The sequence below is a fragment of the Suricata suricatta genome, chromosome 10, assembly GCF_006229205.1.
Source record: "Suricata suricatta isolate VVHF042 chromosome 10, meerkat_22Aug2017_6uvM2_HiC, whole genome shotgun sequence".
NCBI lineage: Eukaryota > Metazoa > Chordata > Mammalia > Carnivora > Herpestidae > Suricata > Suricata suricatta.
In genome coordinates, this window is record NC_043709.1 from 99,465,292 (window position 1) to 99,487,607 (window position 22,316).

At 42.6% G+C, this 22,316-nt stretch overlaps 1 protein-coding gene across 1 annotated transcript in view; it reads right to left on the reverse strand.

The window, feature by feature from the left end:
* Positions 1 to 16,201: 16,201 nt before the first annotated feature.
* NDUFA9 (NADH:ubiquinone oxidoreductase subunit A9) overlaps positions 16,202 to 22,316 on the reverse strand; it is a 40,726-nt gene continuing 34,611 nt past the window's right edge. The window contains exons 9-11 of the mRNA XM_029955101.1: positions 21,846 to 21,941; positions 19,247 to 19,313; positions 16,202 to 16,497 (exon numbers count right to left, since the gene is read on the reverse strand). Of these exons, the coding sequence (XP_029810961.1) occupies positions 16,327 to 16,497; positions 19,247 to 19,313; positions 21,846 to 21,941 (334 nt within the window). The 3' untranslated portion in view covers positions 16,202 to 16,326. The remainder of the gene's footprint in view (positions 16,498 to 19,246; positions 19,314 to 21,845; positions 21,942 to 22,316) is intronic.

The window sequence follows — 22,316 nt, forward strand, 5'->3', positions numbered from 1 at the left end:
AATTTATTTGAGTAGCTAGACTGGAGGATAGTAGGTCATGCATTTGAGATTGCCCTGGGAGCCCCCCTCCTTGTCTAGGGTTTCAAAACACCTGACCTTTTCCTTTCTAAACCCAATTCTTCATTTCATTCAAGGTCTTGATCCATCAAGTACCAAGGTGAGCTTTAGATGTACTTCATTGGATACTTAGAGTACCATAGAGCTACAATAATTAAAATAGAATCTAATTTGGCACAAAATATGGCACACTGATGAAACAGTAAGTCTCCAAAACAGACTCTCTTAGTGATAGATTCTGGTATTAATAATAGCCAACATGCACATAGCAGGTAATCATGTGTAAGACACTCTCACTTGCTCTATGCACATTAATCCATTTAATACTCATAACCATTACATCAGTAGACATTATTATAACCATTTTACAGAGGCACAGAGGGTTAAGTAACTTGCCTGAGGTCACCAAGCTAGTAATTATTGGAGCTGGGATTTGAAACCAGGCAGGCTTGTCCCATAATCCATATGTTTAAACTCTATCCTAGGACAAAGATGGCATCACAAATTATTGGCTAAAGAAAAGATTTTTTAAGTGAATAATAAAAAATGGAAAGGACATAATAGCTTCACACTATACTATACAAATAAAATCTGTATGTTTTAGGGTTAAACATTAAAAAAATGAAAACTTAGTTCAGTATTGATACTTGATATTGAGAAAGGAAAGAATTATGGATGAACTCACAAATGAAAACATTTAATAGATTTGACTAAACAAAAATTTAACTTCTACATATTAAAAGTCAAATAATTAGCTGGAAAAATATTTGTATTGTATAATCTATGGCTAATAGCTTTACCATATAGCTTGTTTGGCAAAAACAAGGGGGAGGAGGATTATCTCAATTAAAAATATGCAAACTGAGAGGAGGTTTGTGTGGCTCAGTCAGCTAAGCATCCAAATCTTGATTTCAGCTCAGGTCATGATCTCACAGGTGTGAGATTGAGTCCCCTCCCCACTGACAGCATGGGGCCTGCTTGGATTCCCTCCCTCCCTCTCTCTCTTTCAAAATAAGTAAATAAACTTAAAAATTATGCAAATGGTGTTCACAAAAGAAGTAAAATAAAAAAATAGAAAGTACAAAAAAATAATCACTCTTATAATCAAAACAATGCACATAAATAAATAGTAAGATACACCTTCTATCCCATCAAATACACAAAAATTTCAGAAACGAGGAATGTTTTCAGCATTGTAAAGATGGGCCATCACTGTCAAGTATATAAATTGTGCAAGCTTTCTTGAGGCCCATTTCTCCATGGTTAACAAGAACCTTAAAGATGTTCACTCCCTTCAGCCTGGTAATTCCATTTCCTGTCAGGATCATCAAAAATGTGGGCAATGTGTCTAAGAATGTTCTTTGCAGAATTACTTATAATGTTGAGGCCATTTATGAGAAAATACCTTTTGTCACACCATGATGGACTCTCATCTCCAAGCTGGGCATGTGTCATTCATATCATGGTAAATTCCTTGCACTTCTGGAGCAGTTTTCCTGGGAGTGGGACAACAGGCATCTCATCTTGGCTTCTGAGGTTTTTATGCTGGGCACCTGGTTGTAATACTAACTTTGCCATTTTCGTTAAGAGCAAAGGAACCAAGTGGCTTCTGCAGAAAAGATTCAAGATTCAAGATGACCATGCCAAGCCCCCATGCTCAGCAAATTTCTCTCTGGATTATGCTTCCAGCATCCTCATCCTGTCTCCTGATTCTGTCTGGTTTCAAGGGTTCTTCTCTCCCCCCCTTGGCTTTCCCTCAGCGCTAATATCTCCCAAACCTATACTTTCTTGTCCTGACAACAGCCAAAATGCCAGTAATGAACACTGAACCCCCTCCTGCCTGATGGCTCACAATCACATCAGAGTCTATATACCTAAAAAGAATGGCATTATCACTTGGGAAGCCTGGGTGCCTCACTCATGTGAGCGACTGACTTCAGCTTAGGTCATGATTTCATAGCTCATGGGTTCGAGCCTGACATCAGGCTCTGTACTGACAGCTCAGAGCCGGAAGCCTGCTTTGGATTCTGTGTCTCCCTCTCTCTTTGCCCATGCCCCACTCATGCGCTCTCTTTCTCTCAAAAATAAATAAACATTTTTTTAAAAAGAATAGCATTATCACTACCAAATTAGGATTCCCTTTCTGACCACCCCACCACCACCATTTAGCTTTTTTTTTTTTTTTTTTCACGCATGCAAAAGCAAAGGCTTTATTAAGAGTTTAGGCTGGCCAAGCCTAAGCTCTGGCTCACAGACTTTACAGGCGCAGTAGATTCAGGCTGAGAACCCTGAACATGGTGGGGTAAAGGCTTTTTGGGGAAAGGGGCATTACAGGAAATGGTGACATAGGTATATTGACAACAGGTTTAATCATGCGTTGATACTTTTGGTAGGAGCCAATCACAACATTTAGAGTATTGACCAATCACAGAGTGGGCCGAGGATCCTCAGGTAGGGCATGACTAGTCTTTTTTTTTTTTTTTCCATTTAGCTTTTTAAGTAAGGGAATAAAAATTTATGTTTCTATGTTAAGGAGAAAACTCTGACAATAGTGAAGTTTGGAATGAGTAGAAAAAAGAAAAGACCAAACAGGGGAAGGGGAGGGGTGAAAAACAACAACAACAAAGACCAGCTAGAAGATCTCCTTTAGAGAAGTGTCATTTCTTATCTTTGACTCCCCAGCACTTGGCACAACGTCTGAAATATCATGAGAGTTCAGCCAAGTTGAAATAAATAGAAAACTTTGCAATAGACAATGAAGGCATTTGAATCAGGGTTATTAAAAGGTTTGTTTTAGGGGCGCCTGGGTGACTCAGTCGGTTAAGCATCCGACTTCAGCTCAGGTCATGATTTCACAGTTTGTGAGTTCAAGTCTCACATTGGGCTCTGTGCTGACACCTTAGAGCCTGGAGCCTCCTTCAGATTCTGTGTCTCCCCCTCTTTCTGCCCATGCTCATGCTCTGTCTCTCTCTCTGCCTCTCAATAGCAAATTAAAACATTAAACAATTAAAAAAAATAAAAGGTTTGTTTTATTTTTATTAATGGTCAGAAATTTATACATTCTGCTTTTTGTGTTTATTTCAAAGTGTCTGATTATGAGCACCACAACAATGATAAGATCTAAGTTTAGAGCTCTAGACTTAGAATTATGCGATGATTTATGATATCATCATGTTTATCAGCTGCACATCTTTAGGTAAATCTACCTTGTTTCTCCTTATCTGCAAAAAGAAGATAATAGTTTTCTCTCAGGGTGGTTGTGAGCCTAACCCAGGGTCTTGCCTGCTACATTTATCAGAGTCAGCGAACTGAGGAGAGGCGGAGACAGTCTTGTGTGTGTGTGTGTGTGTGTGTGTGTGTGTGTGTGTGATATGCCAAGCAGATTCTAGTATGGTGCTAGGCACGTTTGGTAGGAGGTCAGTAATTTTGAGATGAATGAATAAATGCTTTATGCACTCTGGTCATGAAACTTATTAAGGAAACTCAAAAGTGCAGAAGCTTTGTTTTTTATCCGTCCGAAAAATCCTGCCAGTTTTCTGTAATTTGAAAGAATCTAGGGATTAGGTTTAAAGAACCTAGGAATATCTCTTTATTGGGCAGTGAAAAAAATCACTTGGAGACAGTGGTGGGTTATGAAAACCTCTTTGAAAGCCCACCCAGCCCCCTCTGTTAAAGCATTTCCCTGGGACACTTCTGGTGAACCTGATGGTCTCACAACCCAGACTTGCGCTGGCCCCAGCAAAATTATAAAGCATGACCAGCTCTCTTTTCCTCCTCTGACACCAGCTGTTCCTGGTTGTAGGGAAAACAGTAACAGGTAGCAAAGTGCTCTCAGACCCCCGGCCTCCTCCCAGCTGTCCTGTACCGTGGAGTGCTCCTGCCTCACAGGTTGGCAGGGAGGCGAGCCCTGGGGTCTACTTCAGGTCAGCATGTGATACTCCTTGGATCGAGGTTTCTTTCTCCTGCTTTCCTGACCCAACAAGGCAGCCAGTTGGCCAGATTGGGCAACTGAGATTTTGGGGGCACACAGATTTTTTTTTTTTTGCTTAAAAATAATTCAGTCATACATATTGAAATATACTTTTTGTTTAGGTTTTGCACATGTACAAAAATCAGATTTTTCAGCTTCCCTTGAAAAACTACAGAGCTAGTAACACTGACCAACATCCCCATCTGGAAGTAGTCATCTGGAGAAAGCAAATGGGGACTGCCCATTTTGGGGGACTATACAGTCTTTTTAATTAGAGGATAATTTTGAAACAAAGTAACAATTGCAAGTTTCATACAGATTAAAAGTAAATGCATGTTAAAGGCTGTATCTGATTCATTAATGAGTCAAGTGGTGAGGCATTACAACCAGTTCAAAGGAGAATCCAAAATCAGGAATATTGAAATAAAGGTGCTGTTGAGGCACAATTAGGGAAGAAGGTCCACTGAAGTCTCTGCTGAACAGAATTCACATGTCTACAGGCAAAGACTGTTTTTGCACTGCTATCAGTTATCTCCAGCTTAGAGTTGTGAAGCAGCCACCATAGAATCTGAACCAGGTGGCCAGGCAGGGTGAGCGCTCTACAGCCTAGACCCCAGACAGCACAGCTGTCCATGGAAGTACACATTTCCCCCTCACTTCCATTTCCTGTCATCATATTTATGGACTGCCTGGCCCCAGAAGTGTTTGCTTATCCAGATCCTACTGAGCTGTCATTTCTCTTGTTTTCTTTCTGTTTCTTTGGTTACAATGTGTGAAGACCAGACCCAATAATCTCTACATTCCCTTAAACTCCCTAATTCACATTTTTTAGTACTGACACCCCTCTCCACACACACATATCGACTCCATAAATTATTTATCCTTATTTGGCCATTCAGGTCCTTATCAGTGAGGTGTAGCTATTCCAATTTGTGCTAAGGTGTTAACAGGTGGTTGAATTGTGTGACATTTTATCCTCTGCAGCATCTGCTCCCATAGCTTCAATTACCACTGCAAACCATCATCACTTTCATGAAAGCACCCCACAATATCCAGCTTTATGAGACTGACGCGCTACCTACTGTCCTAATGAGGCAACTACAATATCCAGCTTTAAACATCTGCCACCAGGAAGGCCCAGACATCCATCTGCCAGCAAAGACCTTGTGCCATATGACTGTGCCTTCCCTACCCTTACCCCCAGACTCCCTCACCCTTGGCCCAGTCCTGGGGGAAAGAAAATCTCTGTTGGTTAAATGAGGATGACGATGAGTGAAGGCCAACCATCTTCCTGGAGCCCAGTGGAGGGGCAGAGAAGACATGTAGATTATGGAGCTAGGACTTTTACTACCTGACATTGGGCATCCTTGTGGTGAAATTGAACTCTGAGATTTTATTACAAAATTGTTGTTGTGTGGGGGCGCCTGGGTGGCTCAGTTGGTTGTGTGACTCTTGGTTTCCACTCAGATCATTATCTCGCAGTTTCCCGAGTTCGAGCCCCACCGTTGGTCTCTGTGCTGGCAGCACAGAGCCTGCCTGAGATTCTCTTCTTCTCCCTATCTCTATGCCCCTTCCCACTCATGCTGTTTTCTGTCTCAAAATAAATAAATAAACTTAAAAAAATTGTTACTTTGTGAGCAAGACCAGAAACAAGTTGGGGTCAGATGGAGTTTTCACCTAAGAATAAGGTGAGAATCTCCCTACCCCACTCATTCAGCAAGCATTTACAGAGTGCCGACTAGAGGTCTAGTGCTGTTTTAGGTGTGTTGGGCACATAGCAGGGAAAACAACAAATAAAAAGTCCCAGTCTCATGTGGCTTACATTCTAGTGTCAAGATTTTAAAGAAAAGTGGAGAGACAAAAATTGACATTGCAAATTGGATGCATTGGGAATAGGTTTTACTGAGTATAGGCTTTTGTACTACTATTTTGGTTAGCATGTGCTCTCATGGTGTTTGAGGCTAATCCCCCATCTGTGCTTGGACTTCCAACCCTTGCACCCCCCTCAGGACCAGGCACCACAGACTCCGCTCGCATCAGCCCAGCACAAGAGGGACTTACATCTGTGTACCTCCTGATCAAGAGGTCCTACTGCTCCCTCATCCTGACTAAACTTTGGACAAGCTTTTTCCTGACTCTAGGCCCCTGACCTTCCTTAGAGCATTTTCTTTAGAAATCTTGGGAAGTCATTCTTCCTTTCCCTTTGAGATACATGTAAATATATATATTTTTAAAACTTTTTATCAATTTTACAATCCAGGAATGTCTTCCAAAAGGACCTGATACCTATCCCTTTGAAATGCAATCATCAAGGTGACAGCAGTCCTATGTCCCAGTCTCTGTAGGGCACTAGAAGCCCAACTTTGGCACCTTGCTCCAATCTGTAGCACCACCTCCTCTCATACAGTTATGAACAGTTGATTTTCCCTTTGGTTATAGCCAATGGACAAATACGGATGACCTATGACCTCCTTTCATCCCAGGCCTCACAGAATTTGATGGCCTAATGTCCCCCAAGACTTCTCCTCCAGCTCACCCCAACCCTTAAGAACCCTCCCCACTCTGCTTCAGGCAGAGTTGAACTCAGACTTAGTTCTGGTCTCTCTCTGATTACAATCGTCTTTTTCCCTTCCTTGCAAAAATCTTTTCAAATAAAATCTCACCCAAAGTCTGAATTACCTCTATTTGATACCTGTCAAACTTCAGTCTTGCTCTTGCTCATTCTCTCTCAGTCGTTCCTTCACCAGAGAGGCTCCTTTGAATATGCCTTCCATTCCCTACATCTCCCACTTACTCCATAGCTTTCTAGAACATAAATCTGCCCATGTCCATTTCTCCTGAGCATCTTTAAATCTTTCCTGGAACAAGTCTCCTGTTCTGTAGCCAGAAAGATCAGAAACTCAGCTCAGCTACTTACTAACGTGGCACATCACCTTCTCTAAGCCCCTGTTTCCAGTATTTAGAAAACAAGGATTCCTCTTCCTTCAGGAAAGACAGACATTACTTATGAAGTCAGGAAACAAAAGCATGGATTAAGACAGCCATGGAAATTCCTACTTAAATGACCATAGCTAATTTTTACTTAGTGCTTACTATGGGCCATGCTTAACATTTTACATGTATTATCTCACTTAATTCCTCACTACCATCATATGATATAGTTATTTGTAGGTATTACCATCATCATCTCCATCATAGATAAGAAAATTGAGGCTGAACAGGGAACGGTTAGGTGATTTGTCCATATCTCCAGCTGAGAAGTGTTGGAGTTCATATTTGAACCCAAGTCTGTGTAGTTTACCTGCTAAACCTCCAAGGTAAAGGTGATACTCCCTGCTCCTCCCCTCTTCCAACACATGGACTCTGCCTCCCACTTATAACTACCTACTCTCTATGCCCCAGTGCATTTGCTCATGCTGTTCTCTTCATGCCAAGAAACTGCTTCCTCCTCACCCAAACACACATACAACAAAGTCATGCACACCCACATGGTCCTCCTGGTTATCAAGGCAGCTTTAAAATGCATTTTCTGTGGAATTTTCCTAAACCTTTAAGAAAGAGCCTTTTCTTCAGACTCTCAGAGCTCATCACATCGATCTCCATATATGCTTCCATTATAGAATTTACATTTGTCATTAGGATAAAGTATGTGAGGTGACCTTAGAGCCAAGCAACACTGAGGGAGATGTATAGGAAGGCCATGAAGAACATGAGGAAAAGAATTTAGAGTAGGATCAGAAGGTAAGATTTGTTGCATTACAGAGGTGTAATGATAAGTGTAGGTAAATTATAAATGATGATATGACAAATAGGATGGATTTATAGTCTTGCAGGCTGAAATCAGTTGTGATGATCAGGTCATATGCAACTTGAATTCAGAGAACAGGGGCTCTAAGTGCACCTCTGTAAGAGCATGATTTGAAGTCTCAACAGCAAGAACAACAACAAGTTCCTATAAATGAACACTCAGCTTATCCCTCTTTACCATGAAAAGAACCACCCTGGATATGAGTGTCCCAGATCTTGTGCCCAGGGCACCATCCCTGTTCACCTGCAATTTCCATGCACTGAGGAAGGAATTCCAAAAAGATTGGGATGGAGGATAAATCCAAGATGACGGAGAAGTAGGGAGCTCTGTAATATTCCCTGCTGGCATCTATCAAGCTGAGAAGGACTAAAGCGTCAATACTCTGATCTGCAAGAGTGGGAGGAGAACATAGACTCCAGAAAGAAGACAACCTCAAAGATGCCTGAGTGAATGAGTGTGAATGGTGGAAATTAAAAAACGGGCCAGCCCAGAGGTGTGGAGGGGTGGGAGCCCCAGCCCAAAACAGGGAGAGCTCGAGGAGTCCGGAGAGACAAGGGAAAGAGAAAGAGAGACTGAAAGCGCTCATAGTACTGTCACTAGAGAAGAGATAAAGAACTTAGGAGAGAGAGAGTTATTGTCATCCCATATATAACCACTGGACGTGGGGAGAGAAACCCGTCCCATATAGCTGGCAAATTATTCCGTGGGCTTGGCTGCATCTGCGCTTACCCTGGACAGCACCGGAAAACACAGCCCCCTCGCCCTGTGCGACAGCGGCTGGGAGGCCTGCCACCAGCAGAGTGCATCTCATCTTGGGCAGTGGCAGCGCTAACCCTGGGTGGCACCAGGAAAAACAGCCTCCACCCCTACGCGTCCTGGAAGCCGGCTGCCAGTGGGAGCGGACCTCATCTCAGGAGGCAGCAATGCCAATCCCTGCCAGCGCCAAGAGAAACAGCCCCATCCCTCTAAGCAATCCTGGCTGGGAGGCCAGCCACTAGCGCAAGTACATCTCATCTTGGGTGGTGTCATTAAAGTGCATGAACTAGGATTTTGAAGCGAGGGGAGGCTTGGAAAATACAGCTTGGCTCACTCCTGGCACAGGGAGATCAGACTCAAAAGAGCGGCTTGCAGCACTTGGTTTGAGCAGAGCTTGGGAAGCCGCCATTGTTCTCCCCATAACCACCAAGGCAGGGCCTGAGAGAGCAGCCCCTGAGACCTACCTACACCAAACCACGCCCATCTGTGCAGGAGAGATGCGTTTTTTTTTTTTCTTTTTTCCTTTTTATTTTCTTCCTCTTTTTTTCTCTTAACATCTAGATATATTCTCCCTTATCTCATTCTTATCTCTCCCCTTGGCTGGTTATACACTTTTAGACTGTCCATTGTTTTTTGTTGTCTCTGTGCCCCCCCCCACCCACCCTTTTTTCTGTCTTCTCTTCTTTTCTATTCTTTTTTCTTTTCTTTCCTCTCCTTTCCTTTTATTTTCTTTCTTTCACCTTTATGTTTGCTTGTTTGTTTGATTTGTCTGTACATTTGCATGCTTTTGTTCCCTGTGTGCTTGTCTGTTTTCCTTTTCAGGGCTACCTCAAGAAACAAGTCAATGTACACATGGTGGAGAGTCCCAAATCCAAGAGGTGCAAAGAACCCCCTTAAGACATAATTTGAATCAACCTTCAGCATGACATATCATAGTGAAACTTGCAAAATTTAAAGATAGAGAATTCTGAAAGCAGCTAGGGATAAAAGGGCCTTAACATACAGACGGAAACCTATCAGAGTGGTTACAGACCTATCTAATGAAACTTGGCAGGCCAGAAAGGAATGGCAGGAAATCTTCAAGGTGATGAACAGAAAAAAACTATGCAGCCAAGAATCCTTCATCCAGCAAACCTGTCATTCAAAACAGAAGGAGAGATAAAGGTGTTCCCAAATAAACAAAAATGGAGAGAATTCATCACCACCAAAACAGCCCTACAAGAAATCCTAAGAGGGACTTTATGAGGGAAATGTTGCAAGGAATACAAGGTACCAGAAACACCACTACAAACATGAACCCTACAGAGAACACAATGAATCTAAACCCACATTTTCCAATAATAACACTAAATGTGAACAAACTAAATGCTCCAACCAAACAACAGAGGGTAGCAGAATGGATAAAAAAACAAAATCCGTCTATTTGCTGTTTACAAGAGACTCATTTTAGACCTGAAGACACCTTCAGATTGAAAGTAAGGAGATGGAGAAATATCTATCATGCGACTGGAAGTCAAAAGAAAGCTGGAGTAGCTGTACTTATATTGGACAAACTGGACATTAAAATAGAGGCAGTAACGAAAGATGAAGAGGGACATTATATAATAATTACAGGGTCTCTCCATCAGGAAGAGCTAACGATTATAAACATCTATGTGTTAAAGTTGGGAGCACCCAAGTACATAAAACAACTAATCACAAACAGAAACAACCTTATCAATGAGAATGTGCTAACTGCAGGGGACTTTAATACTCTACTTACAGCAATGGATAGATCAATCAGACAGAAAATCACTGAGGAAACAATGGACCTGAAAGACACATTGGAACAGATGAATTTGACAGATATATTTAGAACTCTCCATCCTGAAGCTAGGAAATTCAGCTTCTTCTCAAGTGCACATGGCACATTCTCCAAGATCAATCACATACTGGGGCATAAAGCAGCCCTCCATGAACATAAACAAATTGAGATTATGCCATGCACACTCTCAGATCACAATGCTATGAAACTTGAAATTAACCACAGGAAGAGGTCTGGAAAACCTCCAAAAGTGTGGAGGTTAAAAACTACCCTACTGAAGAATGACTGGGTGAACCAGGCAATTAGGGAGGAAATTAAAAATATATGGAAACAAATGAAAACAAAAATACAACAATCCAAAATCTCTGGGACACAGCAAAGGCAGTCCTAAGAGGAAAGTTGATTGCAATCTATTTCAACAAACTAGAAAAAGTGCAAATTCAAAATCTAACAGAGCACCTAAAGGAACTAGAAGGGGAGCAGCAAGAGCATCCCAAACACAGCAGAAGAAGAGAAATAATAAAGATCAAGGCAGAAATAAATAATATAAAATAAAAAAAAACAGTTGAGCAGATCAATGAAACCAAGAGTTGGTTTTTTGAAAAAATAAACAAAATTGATAAACCTCTAGCCAGGATCCTCAGAAAGAAAAGAGAGGACACCCAAATAGACAAAGTCATGAAGGAAAATGGATCTATTACAACCAATCCCTTAGAAATACAAGCAATCATCAGAGATTACTATGAAAAATTATATGACAACAAACTGGACAATCTAGAAGAAATGGACAAATTCCTACCAAAATTCAAACGGGAAGAGATAGAAAATATGAACAGACCCATAACCAGTGAATAAATCGAATCCATTATCAAAAATCTCCCGATGAATAAGAGCCCAGGGCCAGATGACTTCCCAGGGGAATTCTACCAGACATTTAAAGCAGAATTAATACCCATTCTTCTCTATTCCAAAAAAAAAAAAAAAAAAAAATAGAAATAGAAGGAAAACTTCTGAACTCATTCTACAAAGCCAGCATCACTTTGATTCCCAAACCAGACAGAGACTCAACAAAAAAGAGAATTACAGGCCAATATCCTTCATGAATACAGATGCAAAAATACTCAACAAGATACTAGCCAATCAAAATTCAACAGAATATAAAAAGAAATATCCATCATGATCACATGGGATTTATTCCTGGGTTACAGGGCTGGTTCAATATTCACAAATTAATGTGATATATCACATTAAGAAAAGAAAAGATTAAAAAAAAAAGAAAAGAAAAGAAAAGATAAAAACCATATGATCCTGTCAATAGATGCAGAAAAAGCATTTGACAAAATACAACAACGCTTCTTAATAAAAAGCCTCAAGAAAGTCGGGATAGAAGGAACTTACCTAAACATCATAAAAGTAATTTATGAATAGCCGACAGCTAATATCATCCACAATGGGAGAAAAATGAGAGTTTTTCCCCTGAGATCAGGGACACGACAGGGATGTCCACTTTCACCACTGTTGTTTAACATAGTGCTGGAAGTCCTAATATCAGCAATCAGACAACAAAAGGAAATAAAAGGCATCAGAATTGGCAAAGATGACGTCAAACTTTCACTTTTCACAGATGACATGATACTCTACATGGAAAACCCAACTGACTCCACCAGAAGCCTACTAGAACTGATCCATGAATTCAGCAAAGTCTCAGGGTACAAAATCAACGTACAGAAATTGGTTGCATATTTATACACCAATAATGAAGCAACAGAAAGAGAAATCAAGAAACTGATCCCATTCACAATTGCATGGAAAACCATAAAATACCTAGAAATAAACTTAACCAAAGATGTAAAAAACCTGTACGATGAAAACTATAGAAAACTTATGAAAGAAGTTGAAGATACACACAAAAAAATTTCTATACTGTTAAACTGCCCTCCTAGAAACCTAAAAAATCAATATTGAGGTACAATAATACTACTTCTAGGTCTGTTTCCTGCCACTAAACTACGAATTCATTGAGTGGAAAGAGTACCTATATCCTCATCATCTAGCTCAAGAGTGCCAAGAAGCCTATGTTATCCAGCAGCTGGTATCATCTGCTCCCTGCCGGGAGTGTAACATGCAGTATATCCATACACTCTCAAGGAATCTTCACCATGACCTATTTACACAGTTGAGAGAGGAAACAGTGACAACCCAGAAAGGGCTGGATGCTCAAGTTCACACAGCTGAGGAGAGTCAGGGACTGCATCTTCCCTTACTTTCTATGTTACTAGTTGAATGGGTGAAAATCTTTAATGGTGGGACTTTGGACAATATTATTTCAGCTGAGGAGACAATATGCCTGTGCCAGATGTGGACATAAATTGTCTTGGGTGCCAAGTCACCAGGATCCAAGGATCCAAATTGAGGACAATTTGAGAAGAGTAAAAAGCTTATCTTCCCGGAGCGCCTGGGTGGCTCAGTTGATTAAGTGTCGGGCTTCAGCTCAGGTCATGATCTCATGGTCTGTGGGTTTGAGCTCTGTGTCGGGCTATGTGCTGATGGCTAGCGCAGAGCCTGGAGCCTGCTTCCGATTCTGTGACTCCCTCTCTCTCTGCTCCTCCCCTGCTCACACGTTCTCTCTCTGTCTCTCAAAAATAAAAATAAAATAAAAATTTAAAAAAGCTTATCTTGCCTACGAGACAGAAAACATAGAATCTGGAGAAAATGAGATAAGCAATGGAGAAAATCAAAGTAGTTTGACTTCATGTAGAAGGATCAGGAAAAGAAGTACTGATAGTCATGATGTCCAGGCCCACTGGACATTTCCTTCATGTTCAGTTGACTATTGTGGCCTTTTGATTCGGAGCTGAGGAGCAATGCCAGGCAACCCAGACAGAGCAAACAAGATTCCTAGGAGCCAAGGAAGATTAAAGAGAAACTTTGGCACTATCTAAGGAAGAAGTACACGAGGACAAGCAGAGGAGGACACCCCAAACTAAGGGACAGCATCAGACCAGGAAGGGAAACCCAGCAAAATCACCCATAGAAGTTTGGTTATTGTTATCATTTGTGGTGAAGCATGACTAACAAGTCCATTCTTTTAATTGACCTCACGAGAGTCAGCACCAGAGGTGCTATGGGAGCTTTCTGCATTCTGAACTTCAAATGTACACTCTTCTGAGGAGTGTACTGCACAGGAAGAAAGTCAGAAGTCAAGTGAGAAGCGGGAACCACAGCGTGCCCTGGGCCTACCTGACAGAAAAGCCAACAGGCAGTGTAAGGAGCTTGTGTGGCACAACTGGCAGAAAAGTGAGGGAAATACTATACTTCTGCTCAAGTGGGGTTTCAGACTTTTAAATTAAACCATCATCATCTTGCCTAAACCCATCCCTTGACCCCAGAGACAAGATTACAACATATTTTTTAAATATTTCCATGGCACAGGTCACAGCAAGAGTGGTAAAGCCCCCGAGGCATCTGAGGAAAGCTGTGATAGTTCCGGTTATCACAATGACTGAGGGGCACCAGGAGTGTTTAGGGGCACAAACCAGGAGTGGCAGGCTTGCCACAGTGAGCCAGAACACACAGTGAAGAGTTGAAACACATCTCACATGACTTCCCAAAACCCATTTGTAATCATTTGGACTGAGACTCTAACTCTGTTTTACAGGTCTAAGGAACTTCTCAAATGGGTTTAATATATGCTGCATTTTCTAAGAATGCGATTACCATATAAACTTAGGAAGGGATTATATTGTGTTCTGTTCTGAACTTTACAAGGTGTTCACTAAATACAGAAGCGGATATCACGAACAGCGATGGTGCTCATGGAATCTCAGTAGACAATACAACTCCTGCCCCTCACGAGGGCACATACATTTGTGCCCTTTGTGGCTGCCCAGCAAGCAGCTGATGACTCCACAATGCCTTTGGTATGGCTGTGCACACATCAGTATAGCAGAGTACGTGTCATTTTATGGTGTCCTACTCTCACTTCTTGTTTGTTATTAGATAGGGAATTATATTTTGATCACATGTTAGATGAGAGCAGTATTGACTTTCACTACAGGATAGTAAAGGATGCATTAGAAAATATAAAAGGAGGCGCTGGGTATGACAGGGAAGAAAAACTACCCCGGTTGAATTATGGTTTTAGAGAAAGCAAGTATGCAGCCCGATGACTTATGATTCCAAAGAGATGAGAAACAGTGCTGCTGGAACATGAAGGTTCTGTGAGAAAAGACGCTATACATTATAGAATTATGATTTCTCTTCAGATCACACCCACCCATCTGTGTGCCTACTGACTGGCTTGTGACCAAACACGGTATCATCTGAAATAACAAGTTATCTTAGCTGACGACAAGAAGTGAAGCTCGGAATTGGACTCCTTTCCCTAGAACACGACTCACACATTACCGCACAGAATAAGCTGGCATGTTTGATAAAATTGCTGGGCATTTTCTCTAGAGATTCTGTTTTCGGTCTGAGTGGGGTTCAGCCACCTGAGTAACAGGAATGGCACCACTCCGATGCAGTGCTTTCCCACTAGTGTGCATACAAATCTCCGAGGGACCTTTCTAAAGTGCAGCTCCTGGTCCAGCAGGTCTGAGGTAGGGCCTGGCGCTGGGTACTTCTAGTGAGCTCCCAGGTGATATTGATACTGTTGATCCATGACCATACCTGAATAGCAGACTTCCGTCTGTTTGGGGACAAAAGATTTTGGAGCACACAGAGGGCAGGTAGAGACCTCACCTTCAACTCTCATGTACCTTACTCTGTGAGGATGAGATGGGCGTTGCCAGAACTGAACAGGGTTTTCACAGACATTCCCCTCCCACCTACAGATTAAGGGGCCACACTGCAGGGAGATGCAGTGACCAACTTTGGGTCACCTAAAGTGCCAATGTGTTGGCTTCACCACAAATTACAGGAGTTCTTAATCCTACTGCATGGAGGGATTTGCTCACACTATACCAACTGTTCATCTGGATCTTGGCTGCAATATTAACAACTTATGTAAAAGTTCTAATCCTTAAGCATTGGCATTACTGAAGAGAGGCACCTCCTCTGCATGGGAGACAATCGATCTGCAACCCTGGATCTGAAACCATCTAGATGTTTTCCAAACAGCAGCAGGGCAGAGGCAGGGAGTTCAGATCCAAGCAGAGGACTGTGGAATCACCGCAAGCAGTTTGAGAGCCCATGTCTACAGACAATCTTCTTATACATACAATTTGTAAGTGCATGTAGAAGTCATTAAGATACACTTCTTAAACAAAAACTTGTGGAATAAGTTCAGATTAGTTATGGGACCCTACATTTTCTCAATGAATGGAGATTAAAAGACAATCACACGTATCAATTGGGGTTATCACAATACCTTGATATTAAAAAGGGGTCCCTGGGGCACCTGGGTGGCTCAGTTGGTTAAGCATCCAACTTTGGCTCAGGTCATGATCTCATGGTTTGTGGGTTCGAGTCCTGCATCAGACTCCAGCTCAGAGCCTAGAGCCTGATTCAGATTCTGTATCTCCCTCTCTCTCTGCCCCTTCCTTGTTCATGCTCTGTTTCTGTCTCAATAATAAATAAACATAAAAAAATATATAAAATAAAATAAAATAAAAAGGGGTCCTTCCTTGTCTTCTAAAAGGTATGCCAGAAATAGAGTGATACAGAGAAATTCAAATCTTTCTATATTTTAGAGAATAAATAACATGTATGTCATTAAATATATATATTTAGAGAAATTGTGTTCAAATTCTAAATGAATTAATTTCTCATTTTATAAGCCAAGAAAGAAAGAGCTGCAACAGAATTTAACCTCAGATGGTTTAATAGAGGGATCACATTCACTATATACAGGATTCTGTGAAGAAAGTGGGCTGGTTGCTTGCCAGGTGACCCGACCAACACCAAAACCCCAGGGCAGCTCAGGGGCCACTAGAAGTTGACAGTCTTGGCTGGCTTCACGTCTTCAATTTCAGATGACAGCCAGCGGAATGTACGATGGCGTCGCAGCACCTCAATGGCCTTGACTTCCAGGGGTGTTGCCTGAATTCCAAGGTCCTCCAAGCCGGGCAGGTGTGGCAATACCATGTCTGTGACATGAAGCTTTGAACAGACAGAACCACAGAGAACACTGAAAACTGACCGAACGTGAAGTACTATCCCACAAACACTTCAACACCCAAGCTGGCCTGAGTCCCATTACCGAGTCTGGTTTTCAAAGGATACGGGGCTGTTTCTGATTCCTGGACCCACCCCACTGAGAGTAGACCACACTGAAAGAGTTTAATGGGGGGAAAAAGGCAAGGTCACCACATAGCAGCTCAAAGGTCCCCAGCACAACCCACGAGCACAGCACACTGGCTCTAGATGAGACACTCAGCAGACTGAAGCAGAAATCAATCTGCAATGGAGAAGCGCCAGCCACCATTGTCAGGGCAGCTTTACAGGAGGGTCAGGGAGAAAATAAAATAGGAGCTAATGCAGAACTAGCCTATTCCCCAATTCTCCTTTCTGCTTCCATTTTCACTCCTGAATCCAGGAGATAATTAGTGTTTGTTCCTTGCTCATTAACAGATAATCCATTAAGCTTTGTGTTCCTGCCATACCTAGTCTGGTAGACTAATGCTCACCATAGATCTAAAACAACAAACCCATCTTGTTTGGAGAGAAGGAGAATGAGCTGAAAGACTTCCACAATCCCAGACCATCCAAAAGCATATGAAGAAAATCAATCTGCATATAGAGCATCACGCTCATTCGCCCACCCGACAAAGTCTGTGAAATTCTTTTACTGGAGTGTTGTGAGGCAGCCTCCAAACCAAATCCAAAGCCCATTCAGCCCACTCTATGGACACAGCTCTATTATCAGTGTAAGAGGCACATTAGCATATGATACACTCAAGTGTTCCGATAGTCAGTCCTCCAGTCCCATCTTTCATGAGCGTACACGTGCTTTCCAGACACAGCACATCAGAGGGAAGGATAATGCCTGCCCATGCACATCTGTTTCCTGAAGACTGTTTTCTCGTCTTGTCTACATTTAAAATTTTAGGTAACATTCAGAGGATAATTTGGCTGTTCTGGTTGAGAAAGGTCAACAGACCTTCAAAGGCAGAGATAGCATAGTATTTTCATTTTATTTCATGTCCTCCCTAGGAACACTTCTACACGCAGTGAGTAAGGCTAGCCTGGGAGACAGCAAGACAGGAAGAGCCAGAGCTCTGGGGTCCAACTCACTGCAGAGGGAAAAGAGAGGCAGCCAGATGCTGGTCAAGCGATTGAGAAAAGAGCGGTGCCTGGGTGGCTCAGTCGGTTAAACATCCAACTCTTGGTTTCAGTCCAGGTCATGGTCTCATGGTTTTTGAGTCTGAGCCCTGCATCAAGCTCTGTACTGACAGCGTGGAGCCTGCTTGGGATTCTTTCTTTCTCTCTCTCAAAATAAATAAATAAACTTAAAAAAAAGTTTCTTAAATAAAAGAGAGAATAAGAAAGAAATAATCAACCCACTTGGATTACAGCGGGCAAAGTGGACCTTTCTTACCTTTCTGTAAGATGAAAATGTTCACTTACGTTTTCAGCATAAAAAGTTGGGGGAAAAAAGGGGGGGCGCAGGGAGAGGTAGGAGTAGTAATATCTGGCATATATTTTGAGGGCTTCCTGAATAATACTTGCTGATGGTCTTCAGCTGTGCTGCTAAATACAGTAGCCATTAGCAAAATGCGGTAATTTTCATTTATACTTAAATTAATTAAAACTAAATAAACTTCAAATCTTCTTTCTACAGCTGCATTAGCCATATTTCAAATGTTCAACTGTCACATGTTGCTAGGGGCTATGTTTTGAACACTGTAGATTCTAAACCATTTCCATCACTGCAGAGAGTTACACTGGACAATACTGGTTTAGATCCAGAAAAAGAAAGGAATAAATCAGGGGAGAATTCCTAGGTTCTTGGCTTGAGTAACAGAGGAAGAGTGATCTCGTTAATTAAGATGAAGGAAGCCAGGAGAGAAGCAGGTTTGGAGTTCTTTTTGTGGACACGTTCAGTCTCAGAAAACTGTAATATACCCAAATAGATGGAAGAGTCTACAGCTGGGAAGGGTGGGGGCGCAAGTCAAGGCTGGAAATAAAAATGTGGCCACGAGCTTACAGACAGCAGCTGGAGCATGGGACGAGCTGAGGGCCACTCAGAGGATGAGCAAAGATACAAAGGGCTGAGGACAGGGCTCGTGGGTCCCCTACCATGTACAGATCAGGGAGAAGGGGGTAAATCAGGAAGGGAAACCAAAAAGCATGGCCTAGTGAGAGGAGGAAAAGCAAGGGAATGTGGAAATGGCCAGAAAACAGATTGGAAGCCAGGGGTTCAAGAAGAGAAGGGGCGATCATAGGTAATCTTGCAAAGAGCAGTTTGGGGGGGAATGGGAATAAAAGCCTGAACGGAGTGGGTTAAAGGCTGGGGTTAACAGAAGGAATAGACAGCCCTTCTGAAGGGCTATGACTAAAAGGGGCCCAGACAAATAGGATGGTAGCTAGGAGGGATATGGGGGAGGGAGGGTTTTGCCTTCCAAACATGGAGCACTCAAGGCATGTTTGTGCGCTGCTGGGAATGCTCCAGCAGAGAGGGAAATCAGATCACGTCCCAGAGAAGCCAGGGAAGGACACACGCGCTGGAGCAGGCTGGGGCTCAGGTGCAGGGCCCAAGCCGTGGGGCTGCCCCCAGACAGGAAGACGGACAAGACACGAAAATAGCCCACGGCAGCAAGCAAACAAAAATCGCTTCTAGCCCCTCCATCTCTGCAGCTCTCTTGCTGGCACCTGCCCACCAGGCAGGTGTTACCACACTCATACTCACCCGTTCCACTTTATCCCTCGTTGTCCAGGGCTCAAACGGACTCATTTCAAAGAGTCGTGCTACCCACCTGGAAAAAGGAATGAATAGGGCACACGTGGTAAGCCTCTCCATAGCCAGTACTCAAGCTAGCCTGCAAAAAGCACAAGGAGACAGGCTGCTGTAGAGGCAGGAGCTCACTGAGTTTTTGTGTTTTGTGTTTTTTAAAGAAAATAACTAATGTCCTGGCACCACTACCTGTGAGGTTCCCTTCCCTTTCAAGCTACCCCAGCCTGACTGCTGTAGCTCATGGTGCTCCCTGCTCTCCATGAAGGATACAACAAATGTGAACACGTGAAAACGAAAATAAAGCCATTACTACCAACAAAACAAAAACTATCCAACTTCAGATCTAATTTAACTTAGCTAATCTAATTTACACCTCAGACATTCATACAGGCTTCTGTTAAGAATGTAGGGCAAGCTGAGTGGTATGCTAGATGTAAACTGTACTTCTGAAAAGCAGCCCCACCCCCCACCTCCAAGGGAACCAAAAAAACTCAAGAGTAAGGAGAAGATGTACGATTCAAACCAGGACGCCAACATAGAACCCAGGACAGGAGAGCTGCCTGCCTCAATTGGTGCCATCGCGCCACTCTTAGCCAAAACAGAGCTCTCCTTATCTGCCACTGAGCTCCTGTCAAGTACACTCCTGGAAGTGGGTTTCAGCAAGCGTCAAGGTCCCCTGGGAACCCCCCAGGGCCCCCACAGAGAACTAGGGGCAACGGCTCGAACTCCATGCTCGGAGTTTTGCCCATCAGTACAGCCAGACCAGCTCTGCTTTTACCTGATTGACCCAGTGGGTCTTTAGTGGGTCATGGAACACAGGGTTCCAGAGCTTTTTAAAAACTTAAAAATATCATTCCACAGTGCATAAAAAAATGAAAAAAAAAAAAAAGCTGAAGATTGGTCAAAATTTCTCCAGGAATATATAAAAGCTCAGATTCCAGACAATATGTCCCAGTGGCAAAAAAGGGCACTTTACTGGGCTACCACAGCTTAATTAAAACTCCCTGACAAACCTGTGACTCTCCGTGCTCTGTTTCTATGCTGACAGACGACTTCTGCCGTCTGTTTCCATGTCCCCAGTGGGCCGCTCCATGTGCCTACGCCAGCTCAAGGTAACTCTCAATTTCACACATCTCTGAGGAGGCAGTGCCCGGCATTCCGGCTGACTCCCCTGCCCTGCACTGAAGCCGCCGTCACAAATGACCTCACTACCACCCCCAAGGGACACTTTTAAGTCCTTCACCACATGTGACTTTTCTGCAGCATTTCATCACACAAATACTGACTGAGTACCTCCTGTGTGCTAAGTACTGTTCTAGGTGCTGGAGATATAGATGTCAACAGCCAGGCTCCCCTTCTTGAATCAGTCATTTCCACCTTAAAACTCCCCCTTCCCTTTGGTATCTAGGCTTCCGAACACTCTACTTTTTTCATTTTAAAGTCTGATTCCTCATGTTGGGCCTCTTGGTAAATTTCCCCCTGCAGGTCCTTCAAATGGAGGTATTCCTTGGGCTCCATCCTCAGCCCTCCTCCTGCACATACACCACGCGCTCTTCCCTACCAACGTCAGTCACTGAGTACCAGACGAGAATGAAGCAGACAGCTTACAAAACAGAACACTCTCAATAAATATTATCATCACACTGCATTCTACTTTTCTGACACCTCTGTTTGATCACAAGCTGAGAGTTTTGTATAATATCTTGAGTCCCTAGTGCACTGCCTAAGACATAGGAAGCATTTGATAAATATTTGCTTGATGAATGCAGGAGTGAACTGTCATGTTGGTTTATAAGTCAATTTCAGTCATGGGGCGCCTGGGTGGCTCAGTCGGTTGAGTGTCTGACTCTTGATTTGGGCTCAGGTCATGATCCCAGGTCATGGGATCAAGACCTGTGCTGGGCTCCACACTGAGTGTGAAGCCTGCTTAAGATTCTTTCTCTCCCTCCTCCCCTCTCCCTCACTCACATGCTAAGAATAAAAAAATAAAAAATTTTTTAAAAGTCAATCTCTGGTAGACTGGATGTGAAAGTCTCCCTGATAATTCTGAGATCCTGAACCTGCAAAGGGCAAGAAGTGACCCAAGAAGCAGGGCAAAATGAAGGAAGATAAAGCAACCACATGGACAAATGAAGCTGGCTCCTTCCCCTTCGCCCAACCACCTGATCAGACTGGCTTAACAAAGAAGGACCCCCTTCCCACATCTGGATGAGTGGTATGAAACAGAAGGAAATCTCACTGCTCCTTTACACAACCTACCAAGCAAGACACTTCTCCAAATTAACTAACTGGTTCCCAAGGAGAGAACGTGAAGAATTACAGATTTAACTTCTCAACACACGCTGTTCTCCTCCACCCCAATCCACACTCCCTTTCTGACATACCTCTGGCTCTGTCCTAGACCAACATCAAGACATCAGGAGCACCTCCTGTCTAGATTTTCAGAGACTCCACTGTAATGAACATACTCTCTATAGCTGGAAGCGAGGGCATTACAAACAAATGTATTGAGTTAGTTCTATTTTAGAAGGATAAAAAGACGCACTTTACTTACTGATAGGCAAAATGTGGCATAGGGTACGGCAGGAAGGGTCTGTGAGCCATCGCAAACACATACTGCACCAGGTCAAAAAGAACGTACCGATTGGGCCTACAAAAAGAAAATTCATAGTTTTCAAACTATTTACTCCTTTCAAAATTTCTTTTTAAATTTAACAAAATAATGTTTTCTCTATGAAAGAGGAAACACACAGACACTGTAGTAAATACAGATCAGCACAAAGAAAATCACCCATAATCCCAAAGTGAATACGTTTATATATCCTTCCCTCTCATCCCCTTACATACACACACTTTTTATTTTTATAAACGTAAGACTGCATAGGTCATCCTTTCTGGAAAGTCTTTTTCATTTAACACTAAATCATGGTCAGCTTTCTGTGCCTCTCAATATTCTAGCGCATGTTTAATGATCGCATACATTGCAATGCATGGAGTTGTAACTATTTGATAAATTCCCAGGTTA